The 17,892-nt window shown below is 31.9% G+C and overlaps 2 protein-coding genes across 2 annotated transcripts; both read left to right on the plus strand.

Annotated features, from left to right (window-relative positions):
- The first annotated feature begins 3,472 nt into the window (after nt 1-3,472).
- On the plus strand, nt 3,473-12,708 carry Osi18 (DUF1676 domain-containing protein Osi18). Its single transcript, XM_076410621.1, has 7 exons — nt 3,473-3,731; nt 3,794-3,962; nt 4,022-4,209; nt 4,264-4,404; nt 11,763-12,041; nt 12,104-12,466; nt 12,531-12,708. Exons 1-7 carry the CDS (start codon nt 3,498-3,500, stop codon nt 12,693-12,695), a joined length of 1,539 nt encoding a protein of 512 aa, XP_076266736.1. The 5' UTR covers nt 3,473-3,497; the 3' UTR covers nt 12,696-12,708.
- Nucleotides 12,709-16,707: 3,999 nt separating this feature from the next.
- LOC143199747 (uncharacterized) lies at nt 16,708-17,656 on the plus strand. The gene is made up of 3 exons (XM_076409798.1): nt 16,708-16,905; nt 16,960-17,176; nt 17,237-17,656. The coding sequence occupies exons 1-3, from the start codon at nt 16,738-16,740 to the stop codon at nt 17,539-17,541; spliced, it is 690 nt and encodes a 229-aa protein (XP_076265913.1). The 5' UTR covers nt 16,708-16,737; the 3' UTR covers nt 17,542-17,656.
- The last annotated feature ends 236 nt before the right edge of the window (nt 17,657-17,892 follow it).

Raw genomic sequence — 17,892 nt, forward strand, 5'->3', positions numbered from 1 at the left:
ATATTGGAGATTAACAGCTTAGCGATTGAATTGAACAGTGATTAATAAAGTGACAGTGACTAAATGAAACTTTCAGGATATGTGATTTTGATGCAGTGCTGATAATTACTAAGATTGGGTGATGAGAATGGAAAGAGCTAAAGGTGTGTATATGGTTATTTAGTGTACCTAGATACATCAGTAGTTGTTCAGAATTATAGATGAGCATTATGTTAAAATGCATGGGGAGAGGATAAATACTAACTGTTTTATATATATGCCATTGTGGAGAATGGAATGATTAAATCAAATTTTAAACAGAAGAAACTGAAGAGAAAACATAGCATCGAAGGAAACAAGAACTAGAAAAACTAGTAAACAGGTAAATATGCTCTCTAGTGAAAGTAAAATATTTTACTAGGATACCTAAAACTCAACCAAAAAGTGATATCACTATGTAAAGGTCTCAAAGTATGGTGTAAATATATATGGATGAAATAGTTAAAACCCTTCGAGGAAATATTAAATGACTTTAATAGATTTTACATCCATCAGATTTATGAAACATAGGTAAAGTGAAACATCACGAAACATCAATAAAACATGAAAAATATATTGGAATATTTCAAATAGACTATATGGAGTCTATAAATCTGAGGCCTGACATAAACCCCAAATATTCCTAGATCCAATCTAGTAGAACTAAAAAAAAAAGGAAAGAAAAAGAAGAACTTTTAAAAGACACGTGTTAAAATGTCAAAACAATCCTGCGTATAATTTACGAATCACAGCGATTCTAATAAGAAAACAAACAAAATAATCTGAATGAATTCTTACATATGAAATATATTCCAGATCTACTACTCAAATAAATGATTCTACGAAAAAGAAATAAAAAAATACAAGACCGCTAGACTGAATGCATCAATTTTGAACGAGAATATCTTTATGGACAAAGTTGAATTTAACCTAAAAGTTTGTTTTATTAGTTAGTCCCATTGGGTAATGTGTATTAAAAAAAAAGATGACAAAATGGTAATAAAGTTATTTTTCATAAATGGTTACTGATTCTGTTAATATCATTTTGTAATTTAAATAACTACTTGAGGGTTCTTAAATACCAAAAAGGGAAACACCTCTCGGAAAAATAGCGATGAAGTAATGAGCAGCTTATGCCCAAACATCCTCCCAACCAATATTTCTCTTGTTAACATTCCAAAACGACGTAGCACAAACATAAATTAACGTCTCAATCAAGTGACCCATGAAAAAAGTAAATTTATAAAATAGCTTTACATTTAAACAATCCTGCGTATAAATACACATCACAGCGATTCTAGAAAGACAACAAACAAAAAAATTTGAGGGAATTGCTACTTATGAAATATATTCCAGATCTACTACCCAGGCAAATTGTTCTACAAAAAAAATACAAATAATTAGAAGATCGCTAAACTGAATGCTCCAATTTTTAACGAGAATATCTTTATAAATAAAATTGTTTTTCAACTAAAAGTTGTTCTGTTAATTAATCCCATTGAGTAATAAGTATTAAAAAAAGATAACAAAATGGTAATAAAGTTATTTTTCACAATATGTTACTAATACTGCTAATATCATTTTGTAATTTAAATAATTAATTTTATCATAGAGAAAAAAAACCCTGTACCAACACACCAGTTTGGGTTTATTAACAAGCACTCAATAATTAACCAAGTCCACAGAATAACAGATGTTATTGAAATAGCCTACCAAAGTAAAAAAGTATGCTTAATAAGTAATAAGTATTAAAAAAAGATAACAAAATGGTAACAAAGTTATTTTTCATAAAATGTTACTAATACTATTAATATCATTTTGTAATTTAAATAATTAATTTTATCAAAGAGAGAAAAAACCTAATACCAACACACCAGTTTGGATTTATTAACAAGCACTCAAAAATTCACCAAGTTCACAGAATAACAGATGTTATTGAAAAAGCCTACCAAAGTAAAAAAGTATGCTCAGCAATATTCTTAGATGTAGCACAAGCTTTCGATAAGATTTGGAATGAAGGCCTTGTTCATAAACTATAGAAAATGCTAGCAAAACAACACACCGAATAATTAAAATCATACATTATAACCAGAATATTTAGAGTCAAACAAGAAAAAGCTAACTCTACAATAGAAGAAGCTAAAGCAGGTGTACCACAAGGAAGTGTACTGGGACCTATGCTTTATCTACTCTACACTTGTGATATAGCACAAATGGAGAATATTACAATGGCTACATTTGCTGATGAGACTGCGATTATAGCTGTCGTAGACAATAGTGAAGAAGCCTCACGAAAATTACAACAGGCAAGTGACAATATAAATAATTCGATACAAGCTTGGAAAATAAGAATTAATGAAAGTAAATCTGTACATGTACAGTTCACCTATAAACAGACCGTATAACAAGCATCAATAACATTAAATAATACCATCATTCCATATAGCAACAACGCTGAATATCTCGGAATGAATCTTGATACAAAACTTCGCTGGAAGGAACATATAAAGAAGAAATGAAAAGAACTGGAATTAAAATATAGGAAAATGTACTGGCTAATTGGAAGAAAATCACAATTATCAGTACATAATAAATTGATATTATATAAGCAAATACTGAAACCTATATCATCAAAGAATAACATAAATAAAATACAGATTTTTCAGAGCAAGGTCCTGAGAGGTATTGTGGGCGCACCCTAATACTATAGGACTGATTACCTACATCGAGCCCTTCAGATACCCACAGCCAGTCAAGTAATCGAGAGAATTGCTAGTTGGCATGAAGAAAGACTCCATTCTCATGAGAATATTGCAATATTGTAGCTTTTGGATACCACCAGAGCAGGACACAGATTCAAAAGAATCAAACCATCTGATCTTGTATAGTGGGTGCACATAATAAAAATACAGCAGTGACATGTATAAATATTATTTCACCAGAGACTGAGTTAGGGCCAATGGGTCCTCCTAATTATATACCTAGATTTAAGTTATAAAAACAAATTGTAGGTTAGACGGAAACAATTAGTAACACTGTAATAATTAAATAATTTTTAAAAAATATTAATTTTATAATATATTTCTATAGAATATAAGGTAGTTTCCAAACTTTTGAGGATTCTTAAATGCTAAAAAGGGAAACTCCTCTCGGAAAAATAGCGATGAAGTAATGAGCAGCTATTATACCCAAATAACCTCACGACCAATATTTCTCTTGTTAACATTCCAAAACGGCGTAGCACAAAAATAAATTAACGTCTCAATCAAGTGACCCGTGAAAAAAGTGAATTTCTAAAATCGCTTTAAATATTCCGCAACCGAACCGACGCCCGTTTTTTCTTCGCCATTCCATTCGGCTCACGTTCAGCCCAGATCGATCGGGCTTCAGTTTCTATTTCCGTCGTCCAAATGTCTATATATTCATCTATGGCCATCATTTGTTATCATTTGCTTTTTGACAGTCAACCGCGACAAACAATGGTCAGCTTGAAATTTTTCACTCTAACGGTCCTCGTAGGTGTGGCAGTCGCTCAAGCGCCATCAGCGGTTGATTTAGTCGGTGATATCTACAAGGGATGCTTGCAAGATTGGTCTGTGAGTTGTGCGAAGCCCAAGGCCCTGCAGTGGTTCGATCAAGTAGCCGATGATGAGGAGATCAAAATCACCAACGATCTGGTTATCGTCAAAAAGGATAATCCCAAAGAACTCGAGGTTGGTTTGGTGTTTTCTTGATAATTATCATAAGATTATATGAGACTCTCTTATGTTTGTAGCAAGCAAGAGGTTTAGAAGACGATATTTTCGAGAGATTCGAGGACTTCATCCAGACCCACGACTTAGTTGCCAAAGCTCCGGCAGCTTTCAGCAAACAAGGCGCTCTCAAGAGTTTATTGCCTAGGTCTTTCGACGCTTCTGATGTTAAAGTACCACTAGCAGTTACTGGTAATTCATTTTAAAAAAACATTCCCTTAAACTTTATTTTTAATAAAATATTATTACAGGACGCTCGTCAAAAATTGTCAAGAAAGTAATCCTGCCTTTCCTGTTGGGCTTAAAATTCAAAACTGCCATTTTGGTCCCTCTCGCTTTAGCCTTGATCGCCCTGAAAACCTGGAAAGCCCTGACCTTAGGTTTATTATCCATGGTTCTCACCGGAGCTCTCTTGATCTTCAAACTCACCAAACCAAAGGTAATCTTATTTTATCAAAAATCAATGGAAAAATTATACTCTGCTATTCTCCAGACCGTCAACTACGAAGTTATCCACTACCCACAACACCATGATCACCATGTTGTTGATCATTCTCCCTACTCTAGTGGATTGGACCATCCGGGATATGGAAGACAATTAGACGCACAAGAAAGGGCATACAACGGCTACTTAAATTAATTTAACTTATTTATTGTAAATAAAGGATGACGAAATTTATTTATTTGAAATAAAATTTATTTTTGCAAAACCGACAGTTTTGATTACACAATCTCTGAGTCTATATTCTTTAAATTATTTAAATATAACTAAACCGTAGTATAGTTAATTAATTTTAGATTGATTTTAGTCAAGGTTGCTCAATATGTTCGCGGAACTCTATATAACACTCCCTCATATATGTAGAACTAAAAGTTCGGCGATCTAATATCAGGGTCATCTTACATCGGAAATAACATTTTTTAAAATGCCAGTACATTTTTAAGAAAGCGATAGCTCAGTTAAAGGCCATAGAAACTCATACCCAAATAGTAAAAAATGAATGATGTTAATTAAAATAGATTTTCCAAAAACAATGGTTTTTAATTTCTTTGGTTCGTTTAACTAGTATTGAACAATCCTTGAAGATGATTCACGTGAAAGATACCTAAAAACTGTATCAACAGAAAGAATGTATCACAAAGATACAGAATATATATTTTGAAATTCGTCGATTAACCGATACACACTTAATAGAAGTTATATCTCTCATTTAAAGTGAATTATAAAGTTTTAAAAAAAAGTGTACTTAATGAGTATCACATTCGCTAAAAATTAAATAATATAATAACGTTTTGTGCATTATTTCACCATTTGAGCTAGAATTAAAATAACAGGGCGAGGATTCATATTGAACTGATATTTTATCAAACGAATAGCTGCTGTAGAAGGATATTTACAGGCCTTTCTAAAAAAAAACTATTATAATATTTAAATAAGTTCTTTTAATGTAGAAAATAACACATAAACTAAATCGCTTCACTCTTTACTTTAATATTTTGTTATGTTGCTATTGGCCTATAGATACTCGATATCTACACACAAAAATAAAGATAAAAAACTAAATACGTCGTAGCGACAGTATTAGAGATCATCCAAAACGGTGGTATAGGCTGCATTGCGGGGGACGCACAGTCTGAAGAATCTTTATATGTCATAACAGGTCAATTGGAAAGTCCCTGCAATTACACATAGATGGCGCTACGAGAATTAAATCCATATCTTTTTTAGTTAGCTCTAACCCTCAAAAGATGCGTGTATAAATTTGACAGCTGTCGGATCATTAGTTTGTGAATTATAGCATTTGAAGTGAAGCAACTTTTGTTATTGTGAAAAAAATGGTTAAAAAGGAATTTCGCGTGTTAATAAAATAGTGCTTTTTGAAGGGAAAACACACAGTTGAAGCAAAAACTTGGCTTGATGCCGAGTTTCCGGACAATGTCGCAGGAAATCAACCATCAAGGATAGGTATGTTAAGTTTAGACGTGCTGAAATGAGCACCAAAGACGGTGAACGCAGTGGACAACCAAAAGAGGTTTTTACCGACGAAAGCCTTAAAAATAATGTACAAAATGATTTTTATTGGCCGTAAATTGAAATTGAATGAATTAGGAGACACTAGAGATATCAACTGAACGTGCACATCATATCATTCACGAATATTTGTGTATGAGAAAGCTCTGTGCAAAGTGGGTGCCACGCGAGCTCACTTTTGACGAAAGCAACGACGAGATGATGATTCGGAGCAGTGTTTGAAGATGATCAAGCGTAATAAACCCGGATTTTTTCGTCGATATGTGACAATGGAAACATGGCTCCATCAATTCACTCAGAAGTCCAATCGACAGTCATCTGAGTAGACTGCACATGATGAACCTGCTCTAAAGCGTGGGAAAACGCAATAGTCGGCTGGCAAGGTTTTGGCGTCTGTATTTTGGGATGCACATGGAACAACTTTCATTTACTACCTTGAAAATGGAAGGACCATCAACAGCGACTATTACATAGCATTATTGGACCATTTGAAGGATGAAATCGCTGAAAAAGGGCGGCCTTTGAAGAAAAACAAAGTGCTGCTTCACCAAGACAATGCACCGTGTCACACAAGTCAGTGAAAACGATGGCAAAAATTCATGAATTGGGCTTCGAATTGCTTCCTCATCCGCCGTATTCTCCAAATCTGGCCCCTAATGACTATTTCCTGTTTACAGATATCAAAAGAATGCTCGCTGGGAAAAAATGTTCTTCGAATGAGGAGGTGATCGACGAAACTGAAGCCAATTTTGAAGCAAAGGACAAATCGTACTACAAAAATGGTATCGAAAAGTTGGAGGGTCGCTATAATCAGTGTATCACCCTTGAAGGGAATTATGTTGAATGAAAGAAACTAATTTTGCCAAAAAATTTGTATTACAATGGTAGGCCGGGGACTTTTCAATTGAGCTGTTACATCTACGTATCGATTTATCCTTGCTCAACTTAATTTAAACCAAGCCCAGGTTTTATTTCATGTTTCATTTAGTTAACTTTATTGTTCCTTTTTTTTGTATTATTCTTATGCCAGATATATATACAAATTTGAATGTAACTTATTTTTTATACAATACAACCTTCTAATATTATAATCTCGCTGGTAAGTTAACCTGTTTTCTCATTTAGGTCTAGTTACCTTCATCTAGTTTATTGAAGTGTATTACACTTTTTGTAAATCAATTGGTTCTTGATAAACCTTCAGAGCCGTCAGAGTTATTTCGTTTAATCTAGGGATTTTAAGTGAGGGTTAACTAAGGCTGCTTTTCCTGCTTATTTGAGCTTAAAATCGTTACTTTCAAGTTTTAGACTTTGGCTACTCGGAAAAATCATGAATCTTATATAAACTTGCCTGGTTTTCTAAAAATTGGCATCTAAATTTTGATAAGCTAAAAGATCGTTAATAAGTCAATTTTAAAAAGACTAGAGATAAAAATATATTCTTATTTTTACGTATTTTAAAACAAAATTATTCACATTAATTACAAACATTAATCAATAACATATGGAAGGCTTTGATAGACGACATTTACTTATGTTTATGTTTCTGGCTAATTTCTCTCAATTAACATTAGCTGTTAACATTAAAATGTACACCCAAATATCAAGCTTCTTTTTATATTCAAACTTATGTAAATTGTTTTATGGCCAATATTTGTTGTATATTTGTTGGTATGCCTCAAAATTTTAAATAATTTAATCGTCTCTTCATGAGGTTTGTTTTTGGCATCATCTGTTCACATAAAATCTTATCTCCCTAAGCAACACAATTTTCGATGAGCCTGCGCTCCATGATTTTCCTTTTTCATAAATAAAGTAATAAAATATATTAAAAATTATTTTGTGCAATCTCTCCATTTCTCTAAAGGGCAATAACGTGACTGAGCATATGAAAAAGTCTTCCAAGTTGTACAACTAACAGTTACTGAGCGGCTTCGACAGTGAACAGAACTAGCCTTACCTTATTTTTCTTAACCACCTTAATTCATCTTAACCCAAAACGACTTATGGTCAAAATTATTACCGCCAACCAACATCAAAATCGATTCGGTCATATCAGGGAATACTCCTCAGGGTTAATTGTATCTGTGCTTGGAGCAAAAGTGAATTATTGACATTTGTCTGCAAATTTTACATCCCCACCTCAGAGACAGACATTTTATTGTGAAACATGATGACGAATACACTGACCTACATTCCATATATTCAGGTGTTCCGCAGGGCAGTGTTCTTTGTCCACTGTTATATATATATATATATATATATATATATATATATATATATAACGTCTCGTCTCTTCATGAGGTTTGTTTTTGGCATCATCTGTTCACATAAAATCTTATCTCCCTAAGCAACACAATTTTCGATGAGCCTGAGGTCAGTTGTATACAATATATATATATATATATATATATATATATATATATATATATATATATATATATATATATATATATATATATTGTATACAACTGACCTACCAACCTCAAGAAACGCTACTGTTGCAAAACAAATACTGATGAGACAGCGGTTTTATCATCACGTGAAGATCCAATATCAGCCACAAGAAACCTTCAACTTCATCATAAAAAGTCGAATAATGGAAAAATATATATATCTGGGAATGCGTGTTTTCGATCGACATTTAAAACGGAAAAAAACGTATAGTGACAAAACCTAAACAGCTTAGGCTTAAACTAAACCAAATGTGGTGGCTGATAGGGCGTAAATCTAACTATTAGTGCCAAGTACTCTGCAAGACTGTTAGTGCATCCCAAGGCAGTAGCAACACTCAAAGCAACAAACAAAAATGTAACAGTTGCCAAATCAACATATTACATTCATACAAATGGTTTATTGAGAGCTGTTGCTATTTGTACAAATGCTATACATTCAATACTACATAAACATATGACCATGCATCAAATGGACGTTCAAAAAATGGATTTACTCACAAACAGTGATTTCTTAAACATAAAAATTATGAATACAATTCATAATTATATCTATTACTATATATATTATAATACCATAGATATAATATTAATGTGCATTAAATTGTATTGCTATTATTTATAATTTTCAAATATAGTTGATTTAATATTAAAACATAGTTAGAATTCTGAATAAATCAAATTTGCTAAATTATTTGTTATATATATTATATAATTGTAATAAACTGAATGTTGTCAAAGAGGCCACTCATAATTTTGCTTCTACTGAAAAGAAAACCAACAAGAAAAACTGTCAAAATGCATACGCATGAATTTCACTTTTTAAATGACGAACAGGAAGTCTGGTTTACATCACAAGTGCTATCTGATATTTAAATTAACTTATTTGTAGTAGTTATTTAGCATATAGCATATTCACTAAGTCTTAAGGGCGCGTTTAATAAAGTGAAACTGGTTAAAGATAAACGTAAACTTGTATTTATATTCGTAACGGAATTGAAAACGATTATTTCAGTTATTTCAAACGAGAAAAAGCTGATATATATACTGATTTGACGCAACCTATATATGTAAACGTACACATGATAACACAGATATAAAAATATTCGTCAAATAATCCGAATATGCTCTAAGATAGTGATTATTAATCGTTCAAAGCTTCATTCCCGCAGAAAAACTATTAATCAAAAATAGGTCTATATTTCAGAAATATGGTGTGTCTATTTTTATGATATTTAACTTTATACATAATAAAACTGATAACATATATTTAAAAATGAAACTTGTTTGAAGTTCCTCTAATTTACAAAAATACGAAGAAATAAAAATATATATCGAATTCTAATTTAAATTGGTAACCTTTTAATATATTATTGTAATCATATAACTAATTCTTCTGTTAATTAAATATTTAAAATCCCTTTAATTTTGACACATTAGTGCATTTTTAATTAAGAAAAATATTGATCATCCAGCAGTGGTAATATTTTTATAAAAATAAAATATTTAGGGTCCCTAATTGGTACTAAAAAATTTCTCAAACAACTTAACAGTTTATAATGACTATGAAAATTATTTTAAGCCAATATATTATATTTAATTAAGTTGGTTCTTTTAAGTATATCTTTATGGAAAAGAATGATATTCTGATATGAAGAATTGTAGTTATGTAACTTTTTTTCATCTCTTTATCTGTGGTGCTATTATTCTTCATATCATATATCTATTCAGAGATACAAAAATGTATTTGGTCAATAAATAATATAGGGAAAATTGAATACCTCAATGATGTAGTTATGCTTTGATATATATGTTATATAAATTCAAAGGTTAAATTAAAAGTATCACCAGCGGTTTTGTAGGTTTCTGCGCAAAACTCAAATATTAAATCTGTCTGAAATTAAGCCAAGAATCCAAGTCACAACACCCTCTATTTGGATTCAGGATAACAACGTTATACCCAAGTTTTATTCATAGTACTGAAGCAACATACAGAAATATTTTAAATTGAATTTTAACATTTTTATGAAATTTAAAAGATTATAATGGTATTGAGTTTTAATAATAGTTATACTCTTAACAATTGGATATTAAGACATGTATTATTTTTGATAAAATATTTTTATAATATATTGTGTTTATATCTATATAAAAAAAATCAATTTATATTTTTTAGATCTTATATATCAAAAAATATTTAGAACTTAAATGAGCTGAATATATGATATTAATTACAAATATTAGTAGTATTTTATCCACTTTAGCCAAATTATATATTAGCTGCTTGCATTTATTTTGAACATCATCGCCATGTTGCGAAAAATATAGGAAAAAGTTGTCGAAAAAGATCAAAAATATTTTGATTAAAATATTGTACCAATTTTTCTTAATAAATGCCTTCATTAACTGAAAAACGAACAAGCACATAACCAAAAGACGAGAAATTTTTCGTCCAATTGGATGAAAAAATGTTTAATAATACTTTCTTGGTCGATTTCTCGTCGAAGTGCCCGAGCTGATATGGAAATAACGAGGTGTATGATTTATTACGTCAAACTTATGAACATGTAGTATAAGTTATTAATTTAAATTCAATTTGATCAACGCTTTATATTTATTATTACTTGAATCCTATATTGGACCTAATGTTACCAATATATGGTAATATATAATATCTTCTGTATTTTATTAATAATTTCTTTAGAAGACAATGAATTGTAGAGCTTATTATACGTCATGAGAAATATCTAAAGGGAGAGACAATGGCTAAAAAATGTATGCAAATTAATTGATAATTCCACTTCCAACCATTTCAAACAAATTAACGTCGTTTTTGTTCGATATAACATCGTTATGTTGCCAAAAATATGGGAAATAATTTTATAAATATGTATTTATGAATTTTTCTCGAAAAATACTTATTTAAAGTGAAAAATGGCCATAACACATTCAAGCATCCAATTTTGCTTCCAATTAATTTAAAATAATTTCTATAATAGATTCGTTATTGGTAATAATACGATAACAAAATTCATTCATTCATTAAAAATATATTTATATGGAGTACATGTAATATTAGTTGTTAATTTAAATTCATCTCAATACATAATATATTGGAAAATGAAAGCCTGAATATACATTTTACGATACACAATATCGAACAATGCGAGTAAAATCGTACACTACGCCATGAACCTTTTAAAAAAGTGAAATTGTTTGATGGCACTTACATAAATCGCATTACCATAATTTTACCGATAGATTATTTTAATTAGTCGATCTTCAGGATATAGTTTAGTAGGTGAATATCCTATATACGGCCGTAGCATTCTTTCCATAAATATCCACACTAAAACAAATTCGTCCATCGACCATCGGGGTCAAATATACACGCATACCAATTGTAATTATCACTGATTTCTACTTCCGTCGTCTAATTCCTATAAAACTTGACGCCTATCAAATCGATTGTCATTCAGCAATCGGTCCTGATAACGCATACGGCGGTAAACTGATTGCAGCACGGTACAGTTGACGCGCTTTAATAGATTCATTGATATGGCCGGGTTGAAGTTTTTGATCGTTGCTGTGGCCGTAGCTAGCGTGGTTGGTGCCAGTCCAACCGTCGTGGATGTTGTGCAGGACATTTACAAGACGTGTCTTCAAGATTTCTCAGTTAGTTGTGTGAGACCGAAAGCCTTGGGTTGGATCAACTATGTAGCCGACAAGGATGTCATTAATCTAACTGACGACTTAGCTTTAGTGAAGAACAATAATGTCGAAGCAGAGGTGAGATTTGTTATATCCCGCTGAAATCTATAGTGAAACTAAAACTATTAATTATATTTCAGGATCGCTCCTACGAAAACAACAACATTCTCGATAGATTCGATCATTTCTTGGTTGGACACAGTCTGGTGGCTAAAGTTCCTTCCGGATTAGCTACAAACGGAGCTTTATCCGCCTTGGTACCCAGAGGATTCTCCCAACCCGAACCAATTGCGGTACCATTGGCATCTACCGGACGATCCTCCAAAATTGTCAAGAAGGTTATCTTCCCCTTCTTACTGGGACTTAAATTCAAAACTGCTTTCCTCGTTCCCTTGGCTTTGGGATTAATCGCTTTGAAAACTTGGAAAGCTCTCACTTTGGGTCTCATCTCTTTGGTACTCACCGGTGCTGTTGCCATTTTCTCCAAATTTGTCAAACCTCCAGTAAGTGTATTAACACAAAAGTTAATTAGGATAGGTTATTAATTAATTGTTACCTATTTTTAAGCAATACGAAGTAGTCCACTACCCACACGTTGACCACCACTTAGACATTGTACCATTATCTCCCGCTGTACCAGTCGCTCCAGTAGCTGCACCAGTTCCAGTTTATGGAGCCCCAGTATACAGACACAGGAGAGCCATTGAAATGGCGTACCGTGGACATTTGTAAAGACGCCATACTAACGACAATTAATTTATTTCTTATTTATTAATTAAACAAATGAATATTAAAATATTGTTTCATTTGCATTCCTTTATTTATTATGAAACAAATTTGGATAATATCTATAGTAAATCATCACATAATTCAAAACATTACCTACTATATGATATAAAAAAATCTAATTTTGAGCTTTCCACAGTTTTCCACAACAATTAACTTAAATTGAATAATATTATGTTGGTGTTTTTTCTTAGTGATATTGATACAAAAAATTCGCACCGCTAAGTTTGTTGATTGTCAATGGTTTTTATCCATAATGCTATTAAATATATTATTTTACTTACATTATAATATATATATATATATATATATATATATATATATATAACAATATTTTAACATCAACAAAAGGTACATGTTTTATAAAAATATATAAGCATACAGCTGATATTAATATATTACGTACGTTAAATTTCATTCAGCATTTTACTTATTTAATACAAGAAGAAATTGCATTTGAATATGCAAAACCGAAATTACAACACAAATACCTACAGTCAAAACTTTATATAACACTATACAATGTGAATTATTTATTAAATTTATACCACAAAAGTGTCATTACTATATAATGAATGTATATTTGTTATATTTAAACGTTTCTCGTGCTATTATTATTAATTTGGCATGAAACGATTGTACTGCCGAAATAATAACTTTTAGGTGATTTTTTATTTCGGTTAGATTTAGTTAGTATGGTTATGAGTAATATGATTTTAATTATGTTTTACTTTTCTACATATATATAAATATGAAAGATAATGAATATCGATTACATATAAAATTCAATAACACTAAAAATAATTACTTGATAGATACTGAAATATATTAAAGAGCCCTTATTAAAACATGACTATGATACCCAAATTAAAATATATTACTGAAATAGGGCACTTGGGACTAAATTAACATACAATAGAAATAAGCTTCAGCTATATAATATTTAACATGTTGGAATAAAAGTGCTTTTTTTTACATTAACATTGGACGATTGAGGATCCGATATCAGTATAACATTACAATATTTTACATTACTTAAATTTAATTTACTAGCATAAACGATACTAGAAACATATAATGTAATCATTTCTGGTTTCTTATTATTTTGAGAAAAATATTAACTACCCGAAGTTAACAAGAAGTTGTTAGTACTTTCGTCGAGTCCGAGTCCTTAACTTTAAACATTACTGCACTTACTAAGACAAAATCTAAAATTTTTGTTATAATTTTACATACATAGATGGAATATTCAAAGGCAAAAATGTTATAATTAAGAGAAATATACAATAAAAGTAGTTTTGTTGGAATATATTATTTTATCTGGTTAGGACAAATAAGTGGGAAGAGGCCGATTTACCTCAGAAAATTAAGGACTGATTCTGGATGGTCTAACAGATAGTTCTTTACTAGATTTGAAAGATTATGGCGGGTCGTTATAGGGGTCAGAATACTGCAGTTGCATATGGTGTGGGCGATTGTGAGTTGTGCACCTTAGTAAGGACATATAGGTCTGGGTCCTCTCGATATTAAAAAATTATATTTGTTTACAAAGACCGATCAATAGTTCAATGATGCACGTTTGAGGATACCGGTTAAAAAGAAAGGGTAGTGCCATGTAAAAATGGGACTTTAAAGGCCACCTTTAATCTCTTAATGTGTATGTATCCTTTCTGTCCACTGTCACTTGGAATGCCTTGGTAGGGCGGTAGTCAAATCGTGGATATAATGACGTGATTAGAAATAAAGTTTTAACAAAGTTCGATTATACTTTTGGATAGTGGATATGAAGTAATTATGAAGGATATATTTATGAAAGCGCGGTGCCGAACAAACGGTTCGGCCGTCAGAAAGAAAATATAATAAAATATAACGTAACACTAGCCGAATGAAGAATAATCTGTTATTATGAAATGACATATATATTTTTTAAATATATAAGCATGTAACTGATATTAATATATTATGTACGGAAACTTCATTGAACATTTTAGTTATTTAATACAAGAACTGATTGCATTTGAATATGTATAACTGAGGTTACAATACAATACACTTCCAGTCAAAACCTTATATAACAGAATACAATGTAAATATAAGATATTGAAATATATTAGAGAGCTCTTGTTAAAACGTTAATAATATATTTGTGCTATTTGTGTTTGAGAAGAACCCTATGGTACCCAAGTTAGAATATATTCTGATAGTTCTTCTGATAATATTACAATATTTTACATTATTTGAATTTAAGATAATAGTTTAAGCATATAATATTATAACAAAATATTTTAACTACCTGAAATTAACAAGAAGTTATTAGCACCTACGTTGACTCCTTAATTTTAGACGTTACTTCCATTTCTAACTGGAAATCTCACAATAATCTCAATTTAAAAGGGAAATAAATAATAAAATATGTATAAATTCAACAAAAATGTCTACCTCAGATATATATTTTTTTAATTATATATTTTTAGTTAGCGTTAGCTGGAATATATTACTGTACCTGGTTATGTTAAATAAGCGGGAAGAGGCTGATTTCCTTCAGAAAATTGAAGACTGATTCTGGATGGTCTAACAGATTGTTCTTAAGTAGATTTGAAAGGTTATGGTAGGCCTTTATAGGGGTTATATAGCTGCAAATGGTGTGGGTAATTGTTAGTTGTGCACCTCAGTAAAGGCATATAGGTCTGCGTCCTATAGACATTAAAACTGTTTGTCCACTGTTACTTGGAATGCCTTTGTAGGTCGGAAGCCAAATCGTGGATATAATGACGTGTTTAGAAGTAAAGTTTTGATAAAACTTGATGATACTTTTAGCTGGTGGACATGCTGCCTATGGGTTGTGTAATTGGCCCATGAGCCGTGTTGAGGATTAGAAGAAGATATATTCATGAGATTTAACAAAAAGTTCGGCCGTCAGAAAGAAAATTTACTAGCAGAATGAAGAATTATCTCTTATTATGAAACATATAATGGGATCTGTTTGATGAAGCTGCACACACTGCCACCACATTATTTATGGTCACATAGCCTTGCTGGTAATGTCCAGCAGCATCACTTAATTAAATTGAACAACGCATTGTTTAGCAATCGCAAGTAACAAACACTAAATCATCCTCTTGCATGACAAGGCTCCGCTACACGTTGTAAATGTTCTACTGCAACCCGACATAACACCGGTTTTAATTACTAGATGTTTAAATTGACGCAGAATGGCTTGGTTGGCACACGGTTTCGATATGCTGAAGAAGTGCGAAAATGGATCTGTGATAAGTTTTCCACCAAACCAATATCGTTCTTTTCACACTGAATTTCATATGAGGCCTCATCATGTTTCCAAAAAGTGGGAACAACGTTATATAAAATAACGTTATATAAAATTTTGATTAATATATATTGTACAAATTTTTCTTAATAAATGTCATTTTAATATGAAAAGTGAGAGGAATACATAAAAGCTTCTAATACTTGCGACTAATTTATATGTTATATATATATATATATATATATATATATATATATATATATATATATATATATATATATATATATATATATGCATTAATTTGTTTAATTCTTTTTGATTTGACATTTCTAATCGCGAAACGACAAAAGAATACCAAGACCAATAACTCAACAGTAAACGCATTTAGTATTCAAATGGAAATGAGTTTTAATTAACTAGACCATTTAATGAAGATCCTTTTCAAACATTTTTCGCTATTAAAAATCGAACAAGAGCGACAGATCGGCGATGGATTCGCCCTGAATATTAATTACCCAAAACAATACCGCCTCGTTTAAAATGCAAGAACCATCAACGTCGCCCAACCTCCGCTACGAACCACTTAAAACGCTCCGAATGTGCGACACAGTTTTCCCAAAACTAACCAAGAACAGATTTCGGGACATTCTCACTTCCGATAGGTCATTCGTATAAAACGTGTGGATTACGAATTTGGTACGCCATTCATACCATTGATTTTCGATGAGAGCCACAATGAAACTGTTCATCCTTCTCGGTGTTTGTCTTGTAGCCGTTTCGGCAGCCGGTTCCGAACAGAAGGCCTTGACATTCGAGGAGGATCCCGTCGGTTATCTCAAAGAGTACCTGGCCGGGTTCTTAGACGGATTTTTGGACAAGGACAATCACCAAGTAAGTCCGAATCAGACCATTTATAGAATTTCTATCTCACGCCCCACCATTTAGTTCTCAGATGGTGTCAAAATTAGCAAAAATTCCTACCGCTCCAATGATGCCTCTGCTAGGAATAATGAAGATTACGAGGACAAAATCGAAAACTACATTAAATCTCACGACGCTGAATTCCAAGTACCCGCTCTGGGTACCGTTACGGTCGACGCCAAAAATTTAGACAGCGATGAATTAGACTTTAAAGTCAACTTTGGAACTGGGGTTCAGGAAGGTATAGTAACTTCTGTTAGTATCTTTATTAACTGATTTCAAATCGCGATTTCCATTCTAGCGCGTAAATCGAAGCTGAAGAAAATCTTCATTCCCATTTTGGTGTTCGTACTTCTTAAAGCCATCACGCTGGTCCCCTTGGCTCTTGGAATCCTCAGTTTGAAGGCGTGGAACGCTCTGCAGCTGTCGTTCTTCTCTTTCGTCGTCTCTATTGGCTTAGCTATCTTCCAGTTGTGCAAGAAGATTGCTAACGACAACGCTCAAGCTCAGTTGGCTGCCCACGAGGCATGGCCCGCTCAACCATACTACGGTAGATCGCTGGGTGATGCGGCCCAGGAGCTAGCATATTCCGCACATGTAGAATAAACGAATCTCAAAGACTTCTAGATTAGTTAAGGTTATTTATTGTTATTTATTGATGAATGGCTGCGAGGCAGTGGGTTTTTAAACCGTGTTACCTCATGAATAAAAGGTTTTTTTTAACTGTACCTTTCAATTACCTGTAGTATTATAAATGAATTATTGCATTTGAATGAATTATATTGTTACATTTTAAAGTCTCCCATATATGAACCAGTTTATTTGGAATGGTTCTACTGTTTAACTTGGAATCCGGATCATGGCTTACCAGCTTCGGAACGAGCTGGGACGTTTATTGTACTCAAAAAAAAAAACGAATAAACAAAAATGAAAAAAAAAAGACAAGTAAAAATCATT

Source organism: Rhynchophorus ferrugineus, unplaced genomic scaffold (assembly GCF_030347505.1).
Source record: "Rhynchophorus ferrugineus isolate W39M unplaced genomic scaffold, kcgeb_rfMv2 rfM7, whole genome shotgun sequence".
Classification (NCBI taxonomy): domain Eukaryota; kingdom Metazoa; phylum Arthropoda; class Insecta; order Coleoptera; family Curculionidae; genus Rhynchophorus; species Rhynchophorus ferrugineus.

Excerpts from the sequence above, each read along its gene's own strand:
- Osi18 (XM_076410621.1), top strand. The coding sequence starts at position 3,498 with ATGGTCAGCTTGAAATTTTTCACTCTAACGGTCCTCGTAGGTGTGGCA. Across the intron at positions 3,963-4,021 it reads AGTACCACTAGCAGTTACTG|GACGCTCGTCAAAAATTGTC; the intron begins GTAATTCATTTT and ends ATATTATTACAG. Across the intron at positions 12,042-12,103 it reads ACAATAATGTCGAAGCAGAG|GATCGCTCCTACGAAAACAA; the intron begins GTGAGATTTGTT and ends ATTATATTTCAG.
- LOC143199747 (XM_076409798.1), top strand. The coding sequence starts at position 16,738 with ATGAGAGCCACAATGAAACTGTTCATCCTTCTCGGTGTTTGTCTTGTA. Across the intron at positions 16,906-16,959 it reads TGGACAAGGACAATCACCAA|TTCTCAGATGGTGTCAAAAT; the intron begins GTAAGTCCGAAT and ends CCCACCATTTAG. Across the intron at positions 17,177-17,236 it reads TGGAACTGGGGTTCAGGAAG|CGCGTAAATCGAAGCTGAAG; the intron begins GTATAGTAACTT and ends TTTCCATTCTAG.